At 47.0% G+C, this 19,266-nt stretch overlaps 1 protein-coding gene across 1 annotated transcript in view; it reads right to left on the minus strand.

Moving 5' to 3' along the window:
- The window catches only part of afg2a (AFG2 AAA ATPase homolog A), a gene marked incomplete at its 5' end in the record, with an annotated part of 97,838 nt that overhangs the window by 71,895 nt on the left and 6,677 nt on the right, over positions 1-19,266 (minus strand). The window contains 4 exons of the mRNA XM_079228262.1: positions 956-1,165; positions 7,961-8,115; positions 18,356-18,509; positions 18,731-18,832. Of these exons, the coding sequence (XP_079084388.1) occupies positions 956-1,165; positions 7,961-8,115; positions 18,356-18,509; positions 18,731-18,832 (621 nt within the window). The remainder of the gene's footprint in view (positions 1-955; positions 1,166-7,960; positions 8,116-18,355; positions 18,510-18,730; positions 18,833-19,266) is intronic.

The raw sequence follows: 19,266 nt of genomic DNA on the forward strand, positions 1-19,266 counted from the left end.
GGGAGGATGGGGTGATGAATGAGAGGGAGGGAGGGGGTGGACAAACACGGGGTCAAAGGTCAGACAGGGAAGCCGTGTGCAGAGGAAGTTGGGCCTCCGGGTCATCGGGGAAACGTCTCCACTCAACTGTCTTTGTGCAAATGTGATGCACGGATCCCACCGACTCACCGGCCGGCCTCGTTACAAAACCCACAGAGCATAAAGTGTCAAAAATGAAGAAAAAAAGATTGCTGTATTTATTTATCACAAATAACAACGTTGGAGTAAAGTTACCCTTTTGTGTCAAGTGACGAGGAGACGAGGGAAGGACGCTACACGAGCAAGAGGCTGCTCATCTAGGCTATTATTTAGTTGTTTTTGACAGTATAGTTATTTTAGTATTATCAGTAACAGCTTTCTTTGATGTGCCGAGTGACCTAAAATCCATGTAGCATAATTATTAAAAGCAGAGAAGCTCGGATCACATGGAGGGAGAGCGGCTTCCTTCTCTCTGCTCAGGTGGACTTTACTTTATCTACATCTTTACAGAGCAAACTGTGGCTTTTCTGCTAGTTCAATGTTCACAATGGCATATATGGAATTATTTAATAGGAAAATTAAGGAAAGCTGTTTGTTTCAGTACATTTTATCATGAATTTCTCTTCATCAGGACAGGTGAGAAGTGTGTTTCATTTCTTTCATTTCGATAACTTTCCTTTGGATAGGGGACTGTTCTGAAATTGGCACCGATTATTAAGTTGCAAACAAAAGTTAAACTGGTCTGAAACTAGTCACCAATCAGAAAACCGGTCATCACTAAACCTGCATTGTAGTGCAGTGTTTTGTCAGTTCACTCAACTAGAACATGACATGAAGAAAAGCACATTGTTTAGCCCATCGTCACCAAACACCGCACACAAGACAAAGAAGATAAACAAGATACCGTTTATGACCGATTGATTAAATAAAAACTCACTTTGACAGCCAGGAAGTTGAGCCCGCTTTCGTTGGCCAGGGCCTTGGCGATCATGGTCTTGGAGCAGCCCGGGGGCCCGTACAGCAGGACTCCTTTAGGGGGCTGGATCCCCATGCGGGTGAAGGCCTCGGGGTGCCTCAGGGGCCACTCCACGGCCTGCTTCAGTTTCAGCTTCACCTCCTCCATCCCGCCGACGTCCGACCAGCGGACCTGGAAGGAGGAGACGACGTAAAGTCAGGGAACTCTTTTTAAGCTTTTTAAGTTGAAGAACAGCCAATTTCCATTTGTATTGCAGTGCTGGTACCAGCAGCATGAAGCATGTGGAAGAGGAAATGTCCAAGAAACACAATCTAATCCTAATGTTCTTCCAAATACACAGACAAATCCTAAACTTTAGCATTTAATGGAGCATCCAGGGTACATGAACGCAACATAAGAGTTTGGTTTGTGTGCCATAAAAAGAAGAAATTACCCGTAATGAATAGATGGTGGAAAATATGCATGAACAATAGTAAAAGATCAAAACAATGACGAAACAGGAGGAGGAGCAGGAGAAGAAAGAAGAAGAAGAATGAGAAGAAGAAGAAGGAGCAGGAGAAGAAGAAGCAGAATGAGGAGAAGAAGAAGAAGAACGAGGATAAAAAGAAGCAGAATGACAAGAAGAAGAAAGAAGAAGAACGAGGAGCAGGATAAGAAAAAGAAGACGAAGAATGAGGAGGAGAAGAAAGAAGAAGAAGCAGCAGAATGAGAAGAAGAAGAAGAACGAGGAGGAGAAGAAAGAAGAAGAAGAAGAAGAAGAAGAAGAAGAAGAAGAAGAAGAAGAAGAAGAAGAAGAAGAAGGAGGATAAAAAGAAGCAGAATGAGAAGAAGAAGAAAGAAGAAGAACGAGGAGCAGGAAAAGAAAAAGAAGATGAAGAATGAGGAGGAGAAGAAAGAAGAAGAAGCAGCAGAATGAGAAGAAGAAGAAGAACGAGGAACAGCATAAGAAAAAGAAGACGAAGAATGAGGAGGAGAAGAAAGAAGAAGAAGCAGCAGAATGAGAAGAAGAAGAAGAAGAAGAAGAAGAAGAAGTAGAACGAGGAGGAGGAGAAGAAGAAGAAGAAGAAGAAGAAGAACGAGGAGCAGGAAAAGAAGAAGAAGAAGAAGAAGAAGAAGAAGAAGAAGAACGAGGAGCAGGAAAAGAAGAAGAAGAAGAACGAGGAGCAGGATAAGAAGAAGCAGAACGAGGAGGAGAAGAAGAAGAACAACAACAAGAAGAAGAACAAGAAGAACGAGGAGCAGGAAAAGAAGAAGAAGAAGAAAAAGCAGCCGTCTGGAATCCAATCAAAATGATGGATGAGGTTGTGTCAGGTTCAGGTTATTAATCAGTCACACAATAACGTGCAATCAAACAAACTGCATCCTGGGTATTAAACTGGGAGCGGACAACAACGAGAGGCCAAGTCCTAATAACCGATCTCCGGACTAATGCGGCGCTCCGACTGCCTCCGGATCGTCTGCGGTATCAAACGGTTGTAATCGGCGGCGGCTCAAACACAAACACATCGCCAACAATGAATGCAGCCGACCAAACACACGGTGATTGCACGCTGATGTCACCGCCGCGCTCGTGTAACACACACGGAGGACCTTTTAAACCTGCCGACCGCCCGAGTTAAAAGAGAGAGAGGTGTGTGTGTGCGTGTGTGTGGTGGGGGGGATATTTGGGAGGAGGAAGGGAAGTGAAATATAAAAGCATATTTGGAAGGAGAATGGAGGAAACTCTGGACTTGGGCGAACAACGGCAGACGGAGTCGGCCAAGAGATGTCGGTCTGGCGGATGGAAGGAGGGAGGATAGGAGGCAGGGAGGAAGGGAGGAGGGGAGGATGGAGGCAGGGAGTCCAGCGGTTTAACCGGAGGAGATACAGCAGATAAGGAGAGAAGCCCTCATCCAAAACCCTCTCAGACCTCTATCTCATCCTTCCCGTCTCTCTTTCTTCATTAACAATCCATTATTCCCTCCCTCCTCCCCCATCTCTCTCTCTTTTTATCTACCTCCATACCCTCTCTTTCTCCCTATCTTTATGTCTTATCTCCTGCACTTCCTTCTACATTCACATGCACAGAAGAAACCAGGTTAGTTGCAGAAATCAGGTTACACAGGAAGTCCTACAGCTTGGTAATCAGATAAAAAAGGTCTTTTTTGTTTAGTAACTGCTGTGGTTTTTGTGAACCTCACTCATTTTGTATACAGCGATACTCATCAGACCTCTTTGCTGTCACACGAGTGTCTGTGTAAAATGCCGGGTCACGACTGATTTGGGCACATTGATGGGACACGTGGACAATGTGATCAACAGATTAATCAATAATCCAAACGGCCCTGATCAGATAACTGCAGACAGCCAGCAGAGCATGTGAAGGCAGAGCGTCTCTCTCTTCCTTCCTCTGCCCATCTTTCCGCTTCTTATCCGTCTCATCTTCACTGCGCTGCCATCTTTCTTTCTTCTCTCACTTGACTCTCTCCCTCTCTCTCCCTCTCCCTCTCTCTCCCTCTCTCTCCATCCAGAGGTAACACATCCCAGGCCACCGGCGCCGTCTCCGGGGAACGAAAGCACCTAATGGAAACCTGGCGCCTGGCCACATACTGTAAATACCAAACAATTTATGGACAGCGTCGAGGGAGAGAGAGGAGGGGGGAGGAAGGAGAGGGAGAGAGGGGGGGGGGGAGGACTGATACGGGGGAAGGGGAGGAAGGGAGAGAGAGAGAAGGAGGAAAGGACAGATGCAAGGGGAGGAATGGAGAGAGAGAGAGAGAGAGCGAGAGAGAGAGAGAGAGGAAAGGACGGATGCAGGGGAAGGGGAGAAATGGAGAGAGAGAGGGAGGAAAGGACAGATGCAAGGGGAGGAATGGAGAGAGAGAGAGAGAGAGAGAGAGAGGAAAGGACGGATGCAGGGGAAGGGGAGGAATGGAGAGAGAGAGGGAGGAAAGGACAGATGCAAGGGGAGGAATGGAGAAGAGAGAGAGAGAGAGAGAGAGAGAGAGAGAGAGAGAGAGAGAGAGAGAGAGAGAGAGAGAGGAAAGGACGGATGCAGGGGAAGGGGAGGAATGGAGAGAGAGAGAGAGGAAAGGACAGATGCAAGGGGAGGAATGGAGAGAGAGAGAGAGGGAGGAAAGGACGGATGCAGGGGAAGGGGAGGAATGGAGAGAGAGAGGGAGGAAAGGACAGATGCAAGGGGAGGAATGGAGAGAGAGAGAGAGAGGAAAGGACGGATGCAGGGGAAGGGGAGGGAGGGAGAGAGAGAGAAAGGGAGGAAAGGATGGATGCAGAGGAAGGAAGGGAGGGAGAGAGAGGGAGGGAGGAAAGGATGGATGCAGGGGGGGAATGGAGAGAGAGGGAGGAAAGGACAGGTGCAAGGGGAGGAATTGAGGAAGGGAGGGAGGAAAGGATGGATGCAGGGGAGGATGAAAAGAGAGAGAGAGAGAGAGTTGTGGCGATAAGGAGATATAGGCCGGAAGCAGGCGAGCGAACAGACAGAGACAGAGAGACAGAGAGAGAGAGAGAGAGAGACAGAGACAGAGAGAGAGAGAGACAGAGACAGAGAGAAAGAGAGAGAGGAAGAAACAGAAGAGACGCGATACACAAACACGTTCTCGTGGCTGCACCTCAATTACAAGCATTTACTGGACGGGGATGTGATGCAGGAGGCCGAACTCAATGGAGACCTAAACAAGCTCACAAGGGATGACGTGCAATTACTCTCTGACGTGCCAGAGCTTTCAACAGTATCACATGGTTGTCAATCTTCCAGTGGAGTTAATCCTCATTGGACTTCGATAGTTTCATGGCAGCCGGGCAAACTAATTCTTGTTGGACATCACTTGGACTATTTTTAAGTCCGTTAAGAGTGACCTCATACTTCCATTGCCATGCATTTCACTGCAGAATGACAACCAATGTGGCTGGTGCCTTCAAGGAGCTGCTGTACAGCATCCATTTCACGAGAGAGTTCATGTTGTGTGTCCTCCATGTTGTGTGTATTGTGTTGAGGGCCAGAAGACTCAAAAGAAACAAAGAATCCTGAATTTCATGAAAAGTCTCTTCATGCAGCTGCATCACTATTAGCATTGGAGCTTAATTTGCCGAGAAATGAAGTGAACTAAATGTTTCTCTGCAGTTTCTAGACAACTGGTAGTGTACTTCCTGGTGTGGTCGTCCCATGTCACACTTGCGTAAACAGTTCTGTGATTTGACCGCTCACCAGATACTGCGTGTCTTCATGTGGTTAAGTGAGGGTGGAAGACAGATTCCTGTCATTTGCAGCCAAACTGTAGCGAGCAAACCCATCAGACATGGGACATGAATCAAAAACAAACGCGAGGAATGAACCTGCAATCTGATCCAGAGTTGTTTTTTTTGCGTTTTTGAAATAAAAGCTCTTCCCTCCGAGTTTCCCCGACGAAACCTGCCAATCACCGCCTCCTTCCTTCAAGGAAGCAGCTGTGCAGAACGCTGTAACGTCTACAGTCTTTTTCCTTTGGCTAAGTCTCTGCAGACTTTAAGGAGGCATTGTAAGAGACGACAATATAAAGTAACATTAATTGCAAGGTGCTTTTTTTTTTGTCAAGAATGAAGCGTCTGTGGAATTAGAAGGCAAACGTCTTGACTCACACCTTTGCTTTTTCCCCTCTTTCTTCCCTCCATTTCTTTTGGTACGAGACCCAGTTATTATCTTTTACTGTTGTTTTCTGAACTTTACAAGGGGCCTCTCAGGCTCTGGCCCTTTGATGGGGTTGGAAGGAGGGTGTGGGGGACTTCTCAGACAAAAAAAAAAAAAAAGACTCAAGGGAGACGAGGAGCACGTTTTAAAAAGGAGGAATAAATGGGCTTGTTATACAGCTGCCAAATGAAAATATTAAAGCCAGACTGCACGGTGAAAGATGACAAAAAAGGTAAATATATATGTAGAAATGCTGTAAGATGTCTCGTCACAAAACAAACAAAAAGGATTAAGAATTAACTTTCACTTCATACACATGGAAATATAACATAAATGGAGCGGCGTGATCTGCAAAAGCCGACCCTCTGGATACGTGATCCGAGCAGGTCTCCGAGGCGCGCATTCATCCGGCACCGCTGGAAGTTTCTTATATAAAATGGATTAGAAACAAATGTTTGCACTCATGTGGATATAATCAAGTCCGGGGCTCTGTGGCTGGCCTTTCAGCTGCGCTGAGCTGCACTACGGGGATAGAGAAGAAGAAGAAGAAAAAAGAGAAAAAAAAGAAGAAGAAGAAGAAAAAAAACTCCTCCAAACTCAAACTCACTCCTCGCTCTTGTTTCCAGGAACCGGCCGCAAGGACTGAACGTCTCTGGGTGAGCTCAGTGCTGCAGAGGGGAGAGGGGGTGAAGGGATAGGAAGGACATTTCTTCTCCTCCTCCTCCACCTCTTTCTCTATTTTTCTTTTTTTGGGGGTCGCTGGCAGGAACAGTCAGCGACCCGATCTGCTTTCAATTACCGGTGGAGGATGATGTTAGCCCTCTTCCTGTCCGTTATGTCTTGCACATGCAAACTCCAAAACATCCTGGAGTCTCACCACTGTCCCCCCCCCTCCCTCCTTCTCTCCCTCGCTCTCCCTCGCTCTCTCTCTCCTGCGAGCAAAGCGATTCATCTTCATTGCAGCGGAGGGTAAAAGGGCCACAGGGTCATTTCCACTCTTCCTCGGCCTGACCCCATCTTTTAAGCGCTGGTTGCATTATGACGCCGTTTTGGGTTGGAAATTAGTTGTGGATCGTGGTCCATGCATACTACTCATATGAATAATCTGTCATATTCAATGAATGTGCTGTAACTCTGTTAGGTTGTTCATTCTGGCCACATGACATCTATTGCTTCTGTCCATCCGTGGGAGAGGGATCCTCCTCTGTTGCTCTCCCGAAGGTTTCTTCCCTTTTTTTCCCTGTGAAAGGGTTTATTTCTACTTTTTTGGGGACTTTTTCCTGATCCGATGTGTGGAACGCGACTGAGACACAACTGATGCCGATTACTCTTTACTCCCTATCCACTTGCCTTCTTATGTAACGCAGATGTGGATTTCTTTACGCTCTTTATCAAATTCGGACATTATCCTTCTATCACAAGTAGATCTCGGAGTTCTTCTGACGGCGGCTCATTGTACCTTGTTCTAAGCCTCCTGCAGGCCTTACCACGAGTCCTCACCGCAGCGGCCGCGGGTTCAAATCCAACCCGTGGCCCTTCGCCGCATGTCGGCTGAAAATGTGAGGACGAAAGCCTAAACTTTAGACTTCCGTCCCACAGATTTAAGATCTGTGTGCACCTTTAAAAAGCAGCTCCAGACCCACCTGTTTACACTTTTGTTTCATCATTTACACTTTACACGTACAGTCCCATTGTGTCTATATTTCATGTTTTATTTGTCTTTTACTGTGATGCACACTGTGATGTCTGCTCTAGAAAGGCGCTAATAAACTTTAATTACTTCTTCTGACCAGCTGCATTTCTGTAAACCCTCTTGGTCGACTAAACACACAACACAGACACATTTTGGCAAGATTTTAAGAACTATGTTTGTCAGGCCTGGAAGGCATCACTTTTCCAATTTGATGTCTTTTCTTTGATTCCGGGGATAACCATAACCGCACACATCCCTTCATTTACACACTGTTGTTTCACAATAGGAACTTTTCCCGGGGACCAGGAACCAAGTCCAGGATCCTTTCCTGCGTTTCGGCCAGTGGAACCGGGGACTAAATGTAGTTCCTGCTCCGGAGGTAGAACCCAGAGTTTGCAGTGTGCATGCTGCCGATTGGTCAAATTAACCAGCCAAAGAACTTCCATCCGCTATAACTTATAGAATCAATATTAGGATGAAGGAAAGGCATTTTTGTGCTGAAAACAAAGCAACGTTGCTGGCTTTCCAACAAGTCTAAAAACAGAAAGAGATGGAGTGATGGAGGGGAACCGGAGCGAGAGAGGGCGGCGATCGAGAGGCGGCGCCGTACCTTGGGGACGTCGATGGCGACCTCCCTCATGGCGCTCGGCTTCACGATCGACATGGCCCACTGGAGGTCCTGCAGAGTGACGGTCACCGTCCCAGTCAGCTGCTGGTCTGACTGTCGGGGGGAACCTGCCAGCGCTCGCCTCAGTGCATGTAAACCTGTAGAGAGAGAGAGAGAGAGAGAGAGAGAGAGAGAGAGAGAGAGAGAGAGAGAGAGAGAGAGAGAGAGAGAGAGAGAGAGAGAGAGAGATCACAAGGTTCAGCTAGATTCCTCAAAAAAACAAGATGATAATGGCTTAAAAGTGATGTGAAAGTCTCAACCAAGTTAGTAAAGAAGACATTTCCGTTGTCGACATCTCACAGCAGAAAGGGGCGAATCATTTAGGAACTAAAAGCATGTAAAACAAGGGATATGAAGCTGCTGTTTTTCAATGCTCGTGTTGTTGTGGCTTTAGGGTTTTCATTCAAAAACCCACAAGCAACATTTTCAACTGAAAGCATTCAGGCTCGTACACGCCGCGATGATACACGCCCGGCGAATGTAAATCTCAAAATGAACACTAATTCCCCTTTTGACCGCGAAAATAAATAATTGGCCCTGCATTATTGGGGAGAAGAAGAGAGCACGGCCGAAGGGAAGGGAAGCGTAATTGTAGCGCTTAAGGTTTGAATACCCTCGGCATGCGAAGAACAAAAAACGACGACAGCAACACAAACGCCGATGCGTCAATATCAAGAATGAGCCTTTTGTTTGGCAAAAAGAGGGACGTGGCAGATTGATGTGGAGGAGAAAAGATCTTGGCGCACAGGCGGCTCTGCAAAATGCCGAGGCGATGAGTGAGAGCAGACACGCAACGCATATTTCTAAAGCACGAGGCACGAAAAAGATTGTATTTGTTTCACAGGATGGGCTATTAAACACGCACGCTCTGGCTGCGTCGCGCTCATGTAGCCGTTAGCTGTATTTCAAGTCCCATTCAAGCATTGATACCGTTGAGGTGACTGGCGGTTGGAGCTCTTCCAAGACTCTGATGGACCAGAAACTCTCCCCGATTGAATCATGTGTAGAAAACACGGGCAGCTGCGTCAGAATATGCGTATACAGCCTGTATAAATACACAAATACGAAAGGTACCGTATGGCTGGTCCCTGAAAACAAACAAGAGAAGAGAAATCCAGACTAAAGTCACGTCATGGGAACTCAGCATGAGGCTCACAGGTCATTTTTTGGTATCCGAAGCGAGGTGGAAGCAACAAAAAACAAGAGAGTTTGAATGGCCATATGTAAACCCATGTTGATGAACATTGAGGATATCATTTAAAGTAAATCAGCTGCTCCTCTGACTTCACGACTTCCCTCAGCAAACATCTGCCACTGGAGACCTGCGCGGAAGAAGCTTCTCGGCCTTCTATTGTTGGGACACAAAGCCGTTGCCACCGAGTGCCTTGCTCTAAAAAGGAAGCATCGCTGCAGGAACTTCCTTAGTCAGTCAGCAGATTCGAACCAATGACCTCCCGGGGTCACAGGCCTTCTGTTTCAACAACCACTTGAGCCGTTATCTCCGTCAGAGAGGAAACGGGGGATTGATTGAGGACCTTTTTGTTTTTCTGCTCGTCATCCACATAGAATGTTATTCGGAATGGAGTTTTGTTGTTGAGTGTGTGACATTCCTAAAAAAAGATTTTACCAAAATCAAAAGCATGCGACAATTTACGCACACATTTCCAAGCGCGCAGGGAAATCTTGTTCTGCTTGTAATTTCCTCCAAACTCGCATTACAGACAAAGAAAAAAGCAGAAAGAAAGAAAGAAAACAGCATCTGCTGGTCACAATATTGCATGCAATCATTACGAAATAGGCGCAGAGGAATGTGCGAGAAAAAGCAGAGTTACGACGAGGCGGCGGACGCCATGTGTGCGTCGGCTCGCATCCAGCTGTGCGGATCTGAAGCCCTACAGGTGGGAGGGCAGGTCGCCTCCCGACTGGATGACACGCTAAATGTGGACGATGATTAGTAGTTGCAAAACCGAGACCCACGACCGCGTCTCCAGGGTTGGGTAACAGTATATTAGACGCACAACCGAGTGCACGCGTCACACAGACGCACACGCACAGAGGCTTCTGGCTTCCTCTGCGGAGCTAAAGGCGGGGTGGCGAGGGCGAGGGTGGAGGGGAGCGGACGTGGTGCAGGGCTCGGGGCCAGGGAGCAGACGAGAGGGGATTTACGATCAGACAAGACTGCATCCTGTTTATATTTTCCAGGACCCCGACTGACGAGGCGAAGGACGGACAGGCGGAGGAGAGAGGAAGAAGAGGAGGAAGAGGAGAGACGCTTTTAATGCGAGCAGGTTCGTCCTTCTCCGAGAGCACGCCAAGCGGAGGTCAATGTGTTCCCCAGTCCCAGCCGCCTGCTGGATGATGTCTCTTTGCTCCCGCTCTCGATTCCCCAGAGGTCTAAACATCCCAGCGTTCCACCTGGCCGCCGCTCCAGCTCTTCGTCTGCGTTAAAGCTTCTGAGTGCACACACAAAATAAAACATCTGGTCCACGACAAGACGGGATGTGGAAGGAACCCGGGCCGAGGAGGGAGCTGAGGAGCAGCAACCACAACGCCATGTGCTCTAACCCCGAACCCTCAGCTGCCTGCCCGTGAAGGTGGAGGGGCTCGAGATGAGAGACCTCAACAAGAGGGTCTGCTAAAGGGAATCCATGTCTCATTCATATATACACACACATATATATATATATATATATATATATATATATATATATATATATATATATATATATATATATATATATATATATATATATATATATATATATATATATATATATATATATATACATACATACATATAATTATTCTTTTTGCACAAAATATATACTTTTTTTAAATAATATATATATATATATATATATATATATATATATATATATATATATATATATATATATATTTTACTAAAGTTGGACCTATCTACATCCAATTCAATAAGAAAAGGGTTTAGCATTGATCTTCTGCATGGGGTGATATATGATGCTTTATTAAATAAGAGTAAAAAGTGGTTTTGGCTTTTCTCCATAATAGATTCGGCGGTCTTGCAGACTCAACGTTTCTGCAAACGTTTTATTTCTAGATGTCGATCCTCCAGCCAGCAGCTAGAGCGAGATGGTAAATCACCGCCGCCTGACAGCGAGTGTAAAGCGTCCCGTCAGGAGTGTGGCTGAGCCACGAGCCCCGTGGACCAAAACAAATAAATAAAATGCAGCTGACAAATGTTTAATAAATGTTTCACCGAGAACCATCTGATGCACTTTCCCCCCCAGCAGTAATGAAAAAGCCGTGCGGAGAAAGCGGTCCGCCCTGAGGAGGAACCGGGTTCATAAGTCCGGCTCCGGACGCCCAGAGGGCAGCGGAAACTCCATTCAACGATGTGACTTCAAGATCTTTTTGCTTCAGGGACTCTGTCTCTCCTGACTGCTCTTGGCTGACTCCAAGCACACATTTGGTTTAGTTATGAAAACATCCGATGGGAAGGGAGGAGAGGGGGAGAAAGAGAAGAAGAAAAAAAAGGAGGCAACACAACACAATTTAATCTGAACCTTATGTGGACTCATTTTCTTCTTCCACTTCCTTTTTTTTTGCACTCCTTTCACTCCAGAATGCTTCAAATTCACCAGATCTAGAGGGAATTGGGAGAAAAAAAAGGGGCCCCCTAAATGTAGAAGAATGCACATTTGCAAAAGCCTCACACCAGGACCTGAACGAGGTGGAAGAATCTTTTCACAGAGCTGAAGCCGGCGCAGGAGAAGAGACCAAGAACGCTTATTTGTTGCTTTTCAACAGGGGATGGTCTTCATTATGTGGGTCCAAAACAACCGAAGGGCCTTCTCTTCGGGGGTCTTCTCCGCTGACCCGCACACCAAATTGGGCCCCTCTACTAAAGAAACAAAGCTCTGAATACAGAACTAGATTTTCTTTTTAATGTATTGCCCAAAGACATTTCAACTCGTGGTGAAACCACAACAAGACACGAATCCTCTTGTTCTAACAGACTTTGATGCAGCGGACATTGAGATTCAGTTTCAAGCAGCTTCAAATTATCAATAAATCAACTAAGGACTGGGAGAAGGACTGGGAGAAGGACTGAGAGAAGGACTGGGAGCTGTGTGTTTGTACGGTCACGCCTGAGCACCTGCACCGGTAATATTTGAGCCGTCCATATTCACGAACACCCTCGTACGACTCATCTCAACACGACATAAGGAGCACGTACGGAACAATGCGATCCCACACAACATCCCTGCACACGAGGGATCTGGAACAAGGCCCATCCCAGTATGCTCTGATGATTTATCAACCAAAAACTAAAGCAAAAGCAGCATTTCTCAAAAGAGCAGCAGTGTTTTGTTCCAGATCCAGAGTAGAATGTTATCATATAGAATCATATCAAAGACATCGGCATGCGTGTCAGAGGACAGGTGACACCAGTGGTGGTACAAAAATACCAAAGATGCGTCTCCATTAGTGCGTCCACCATTAATAAAGACAACTGATTTAAGGAGTCCTTAATAAATACATTTATATTATTATGCGCTTATGCCGCAAAGATCCGCGGGTATATGAACCACTGCATTGTGTGCACTGTGCAGCTGCATCATGTAGTGTAACTTCTGTGGGCGGAAGAGCATAACAAATAAAAAGAAAGAAAGAAGAAAATGAGGTAGGAAGTGCCAGAAGAAGACTTCAAAAGAGGAAAACCTCACAGAGCTGCGTTGTCAGAGATAGCAGTCCAGGAAGGTGCGTCAAGAGAAGTCCTTCAGCGGTGCATTCCCCATTTCAACAGTGTGCTGGGCGGGCAGGACGTGGGGATCAGGACCTTGTTTAGCGAAAACCCGCGAGCTCTCCTCCCGCGGCGCTCGTCCTCGGACAGATTGCGAAATAGATTGGGCATTACAGCATCACCAAAACCGCTGGAACGTTTTCATTACTCGCCGTGGCTTCCGCAGCGCTCTTTGCACCTGTATTTACAAAACCCAACATCTGTTCCCGGAGATGAAGCGCCTGCAATAATGTGTGCTCCTAAAGTGCACACGGACACACAAACAGACACACACACACACACACACTAAATATGCAAAGAAACGTGTGCAGGCATACGCACACACACGCCACTGGGTAAAGGTAAGTGCCGGGGTTAAGGAGTACAAGCAGCACATTTCCGGATTTTATAAACAGAGGCCTCAAATAAACTTCACATGCTGATCCGGCTGATATTTATGTGACTTGTCCAGAAATTCCTGGAGCGTCTTTAAAAGGACAGACGAGTCGGGGGGAAAGCGCTTTATAAGGCCGGGCTGCCGCTGTAAACAGCAGCCGGCGTTCAGCCCGTTTACTCAAACACTCAAAACTAATTTTTGCAGACATTTTTTTTTTTTTGTTCTTCTTCGGCGCAGGAAGTATTTAACTTTAGTCTCTTTTACCGCACAATTACCGAGTAAATTATTCAGGTCCAAGTCGGAGGAGTCGTATATTGAGTCTGATCTTTGCCGTCAAATATAACAAGGAAGCAAATCCCCCCCGGAAAAAAGCTTTCAGCTGACAAAGTGCAGAGTTGCGTGTTTATTATTCCACATAATCAATTTTACTGCCCTTTTTCTTTTTTTGTTCCAGTGGGCTTCCCCTGTTTAGAGAGGCTTGTAAACAGTATGTCCGGATGTGGCACAAACCAAACAAGCGCACACACACACACACACACACACACACACACACACACAGTGCAAATGAGTCATCTGAGAGCGCCGGGATCAGCTGGACGGCAACGGGACGACAGAGCGACGCCCCGAGAGTCTGCGAGGCTCCACGAGACTGCAACAAAACACTGAGAGGGCCCGATAAAGGTGGCTATGTTGTCATGGCGGAGGAAATCTCCTTCTGTTGGCGGTTTCTTTATCGTGCGGTTCTGCCCGTGCCGTCATCTTCTGTACTTCTGGATACAGTAAACAGATTTATGCGGTTCTGCAACGGCCAACTGGGGCTTTGTCTCTAAAATGTTGTGAAATGATATGAATCTGTGAACACAAGGAGGTGCTTGTGGGCGGGTTGAGGCCTCAGCAGTCGTGTTTCCAATCAATTGTCAAGTGACTTTTAAGCTCACTTTTGAAAAAAGGTTAAAGCTTAGACATACATGCTGAGCATTCGGCTGCTGCAGAACTCCAGGGGAGAGACTTTGGGGGTCATGCGGATCGAACCGCCACTGACCCCAAATACACATCCGGCGCAATATAATTTTTTTTTAAATCAACTGGTTTGGAGCGAATACAGCGACTTGAGGACGAAGTAGAGGCTGCAAAGAACATTCGACAGAGGCCTTCAGGTTTTATTTCTCCAGCCGGGGCCATTTTCTACCCTCTCTTATCAAAGTCGCTCCGCTGCCGTGCAACGACGTCCCGGACCGTGCACCGTCTGGTTCGTTGCACAGACAAGTCGTATAAAGGTTATGTGAAAACAACCCGGTTGAGTTTAATGGCGTCAGCGAGCCAAGACGTCGGCCTTTGCTCAAATTTACTGCATGTCAATTTAATGTCAAACTCATTCCCGTGGGCCAGAATTACAAATCCATCTCCTCGTGCTTTACTTCCTTTGTTGCATCAGACTCTAGAGTTTCCAGAAACCCCTGAACTATGAAGTGCATTAGTACAGCACTTATAGTAATTTCCCGCCATGTGACGGAGACGTGGAGCAGCACAAACAGAGCGGGCCGTACATTGCTCTGCCGTGACTAACGCCGTCCAGCACGTCGGCGTAACGCGCACGTAAATCTGTCAAGAGCCGCGAGGAGAGCCGTGATGAAAGCCATGTCCGCGTGAGACTCGGTAACGGAGACGGATGGAGTTCAGGGTGAGCGTCCACAGGAGACTTAGAGGTGGGCGTGGTTTAATTGTTACTGATTCAATGAAGAAGAAATAAAAGATTCTCAGGCACTAAATCTCTGAATAGGTCATGAAGGGTTTTTTTATTCATTCTACTGCTTGGCTGCTTACCTTCCCTGCAATATAACATTTGCCCACCAGAGGGCGTCGTTTAAGGTTAATGCAGTTCAGCTTCAACTGCAAAAACGGTGGAATGGAATCATGCACTTTGAGTTGAGATGCTTGTCCATATGCTTTCCTTCAAAATGTCATCAGACCGTCAACAGGCGACTTAAACAGTGAGAGCATCTGCTGCGCGAGCGAAGAAGAACAACGAAATGTTTCTGCAAACTTCTTTAACGTTCCACCAATCTCGTCAAACTCTGGAGGGCAACGACCTCGTCGGTAAACTAGAAGAAAGGTTAAAGTAGAAACGTTTTTTTGGCCGCTCATGAGAGGAAGGAAAATCCAATTACACAAAAGTATGTTTATGTTTCAGGCTTCACTAACTCTTTGCTCCTTTCTTGAGAAATGCTGAATAGTTCCAACTCTCTTGTTTTTCAGCCAAACCCCTCCTTGAACTTTTTTAATTTAATGATAATTATATTATGGATCTAAATACAGGTTCCATATTAAAAGGAATAACCAGAATAAATGAGAGTAAACACAACAAATGGACAACAATCTCCACCAAAACACCAAATAAATAAATAAATACTTTGTTATCGTTTCCTTTCATTGTGTAACCATTTGTTTATCTTTTAGGGGAATAATACGTTCAATCAATAGACAATTACCTTCATTTTGATTCAGAAATGTGTTGTTTTTGTTTGTTTTACAGCCAATACACACAAATGTATTTTGCAAGAAAAGGTACACGTGAACATGATGGTGCTTTCTTAATACTGAGACACATTCCTGCTCCTTCTCTCCAGGTTTTTTAAATCCTACCTCTCATTAAAGGATCACGGCGTTCAACCTGGATTCCCTCGGTCAGCGCACACGATGTAAAGCGCAGACTTTCTTAATAATTCGTGTGCTCAGCGGAGGCTTAAAGGGGATTTGAGGCGAGCCCAGAGAAACAGACTTTCATAGATCTGGTGTGTGAGTGTGAGTGTGTGTGTGTGGGTGTGTGTGTGCGCGGCCGTGTGTGTGTGTGTGTGCGTGTGTGCGTGTGTGTGTAACCGGCCGGTCCGCGATCAGCCGTGATTAGGAGATGATTACGCAACACATCTGTCGTCAAGAAGTTGTTTCTGGGGTTCGGGACGACTCGGACAAACAAGAAAAACTTCCCTGAATGACATCAAGGTTTCCATCCCTCCTTCCCTCCGCCGTTCAGAGATGAAGAATCGATTTAGTCTCTCTGATCTATAAGCAGGTTGACGTTGTGCAGAAGGCAGGATGTGAACCCCATAACACGCTTATTGTTCGTGCATCTAGAATCATGCTTCTCTGCAGCTGTGCAAGGTGGTGGTGGTGATGGTGGGGGTGGTGGTGGGGTCGTGAGCGTGTCGCAACATCGCCCCCCCCTTACCCTATTCAGTATTTTACAGGAAGCGGTGCGACGGAGCGAACGTTCCCCAGCAGCTCATTGTTACCGGAGAGGCAGAAGGAAACAACTGCAGTTCCTACTTGATGTGTTTGCGTGAGCAAAGAAGGAAAAAACAGATATCAGGTGTGTGTGTGTGTGTGCAAAGTGTGGCAGTATGGGGGCTTGGCGAGGAGGGATCCTCAATAGTCCACACACACACACACACACACACACACACACACAGTAACACATACAGTCTCACACACACACACACACACAGCAACACATACGGTCTCACACACACACACACACACAGCAACACATACGGTATCACACACACACACACAGTAACACATACGGTCTCACACACACACACAGTAACACATACGGTCTCACACACACACACACATACGGTCTCACACACACATACTAACACATACGGTCTCACACACACACAGTAACACATACGGTCTCACACACACACACACACACACACACACACACACACACACACACACACACACACACAGTCAGTCACACACATACAGTCACACACACACACACAGTAACACATACGGTCTCACACACAGACACACACACAGTCAGTCACACACATACAGTCACACACACACACACAGTAACACATACGGTCTCACACACAGACACACACACAGTCAGTCACACACATACAGTCACACACATACAGTCACACACACACACACACACACTGCTGGTCGATGTTTCGATGAGTTTCTTTATGCGCTCTGGCACTTTATTTACATTTACAATCCCGTTTGTGAATACATGTTGTTTTCATCGTGAATTAGATAATTGGTGGAAGCCCCTCCCCCCTCCTTTACAGCTGCGGTGGCATCGTGTTTCGCCTTGGGTTTGGATTTCACGTCTACGTCGCTTCCAGGTTGAACGAGCCGACAGAAACAAACGAAGCATTAAACGCATCCTGAATCTGGCTCGTGTTTGTTTAGCGATTTGGGGTTTTGGAGACTCCGAGGGGGAAGTGAGCCGAGTCAAGCGGGGTCTGGGGAGGTTCGCCGTCTCCCACCGGGGCGGCGAGGAAGGGGTTTCTCAGAAAACCGCTGCCAGTCACGTCCGCCCCATGCGGACGGTAAATCACGCTGCTTCCGCACAGCAGCCCCCGGCTCCCTCAGCTGGAAATGCAATACGCCACGTACCCCGAGCGCTGGGGCCCACCCAGGAGCCACACGGGGTCAGGCGCAGGAAAACAACAAATGTGCTTGTGCTCGCACAACCCCACACACACACACACACACACACACACACACACACACACACACACACACACTATGTAGGCCAGCACGCTGCTCCTCGGGATGCGAGGTGGATTTCACAACAAGTGGTGGTTTCGGTGGTTTTCTCTCACTGGGATCTGAATACCACAGTAACTCACAACTTCCTATTTGGCAAATATCAAAAAGGGCGGTTGACCCTCCTGCGTTCAAAGATGTCAGAAAACATCTTGGAAAATTGTTAAAAACTAATTTGGGAGGAAATAAGTCACCAGGGATTGTGGTTTTTTTGGGGCTAAGTGCTACGAGATGAGGAGGAGTCGAATGTGCAATAACAAACTATTGTTCGCCTGCCGGTTGGACGCCAGAGCCCACGAGGCAGAACCGGGAACGCTTGAAGTCGCCCAGCTGGCATGCGCGCCTTTGTTTTGGTTTCCCAAATTATGTTGGTTTCGGGATGAAGGAAACCAACGCAGAGACAACTGCACAACTGTATGACTGTCACAACAGAAACGTTTTCCTCGCCGGGACATTTTTGTGCATCGCGTGGTCCAAGAAGACAGAAAGAAGGAATGTGGGCGACGCTGCAGGCCACATTCAGACGGCCATCAGGTGCCCACGACTAGAAAACATGTGTTGTTTTTTATATCCCAACGCACGTTGACTCTCTACAGAGTTTACTTGCCTGCCTCTTTGCAAACAGCCGCGAGGTCGGCGCCAACGTATCCGTGAGCGGCGCCGGCCAGCTGCGTCACCTCCTCGGCGGCGGCGCTGCACGGCATGAAGCTCAGCTGCTTCTGCAAGATATCCGCCCGCTCTGCGGCACTCGGAACGCCCACCTGCCGGCACGAAAGAGCAAAAGCAAAATGAACGGGAGAACGGAACGTTTCTTTTTACACTAATTGCTGAAAAGGGGTGGAACCCCAAGAAGGAGCCTTGAGGAACCCCACAGCTTCAAACGGACTGAGCACTTTCAGGGAGATATTTCCAGCAGTGTGATCTAATAATATTAATAATACAGAAAAACAATCCTATTTCTACGGCGGGTGCTAGCACGCACCTCCAGCTCCTTGTCGAAGCGCCCTGGTCGGCGCAGGGCGGGGTCGATGGCATGGGGCCGGTTTGTGGCCCCCAGAACCAACAGCTGACCGGAGTGACCCTCCTGGAAGGAAAGCACAGATCAGTCCTGGTTATCCTGCTTTCATGCCATGGCCGGCTGTGTCGGTGTTTAATGGGTTCATTTTTTTTTTTTTATTCAACAATAAGTACACCAATACAAGTCAACAACAACATCGACAACCAGAATGAAAAACAACCAATGAAAAACCTGCTGTCATATCAAGTCTGTGTCAACTGCCATAGAGTCCACTTCCTCCATTTACTGTCCATCCGTGATCCTGTCAGCCGTAGCCTGTGTCAGGCTTTCCATAATGTTGATTTCCCCCACTGTGTCCACCCAATGGGTCTGAGTGGGTAGATCTTCCGTCCCCCATTTTCTTGTAATGGCCTTTTTACCTGCAACCATGAGTATCTAGAATAGATACAAGTCCCCATCATGTACCTCATTCTCTGTGTACATACACAGATACATCAGCT

This window comes from Taurulus bubalis (genome assembly GCF_910589615.1).
Source record: "Taurulus bubalis genome assembly, chromosome: 13".
Taxonomy (NCBI): Eukaryota; Metazoa; Chordata; class Actinopteri; order Perciformes; family Cottidae; genus Taurulus; species Taurulus bubalis.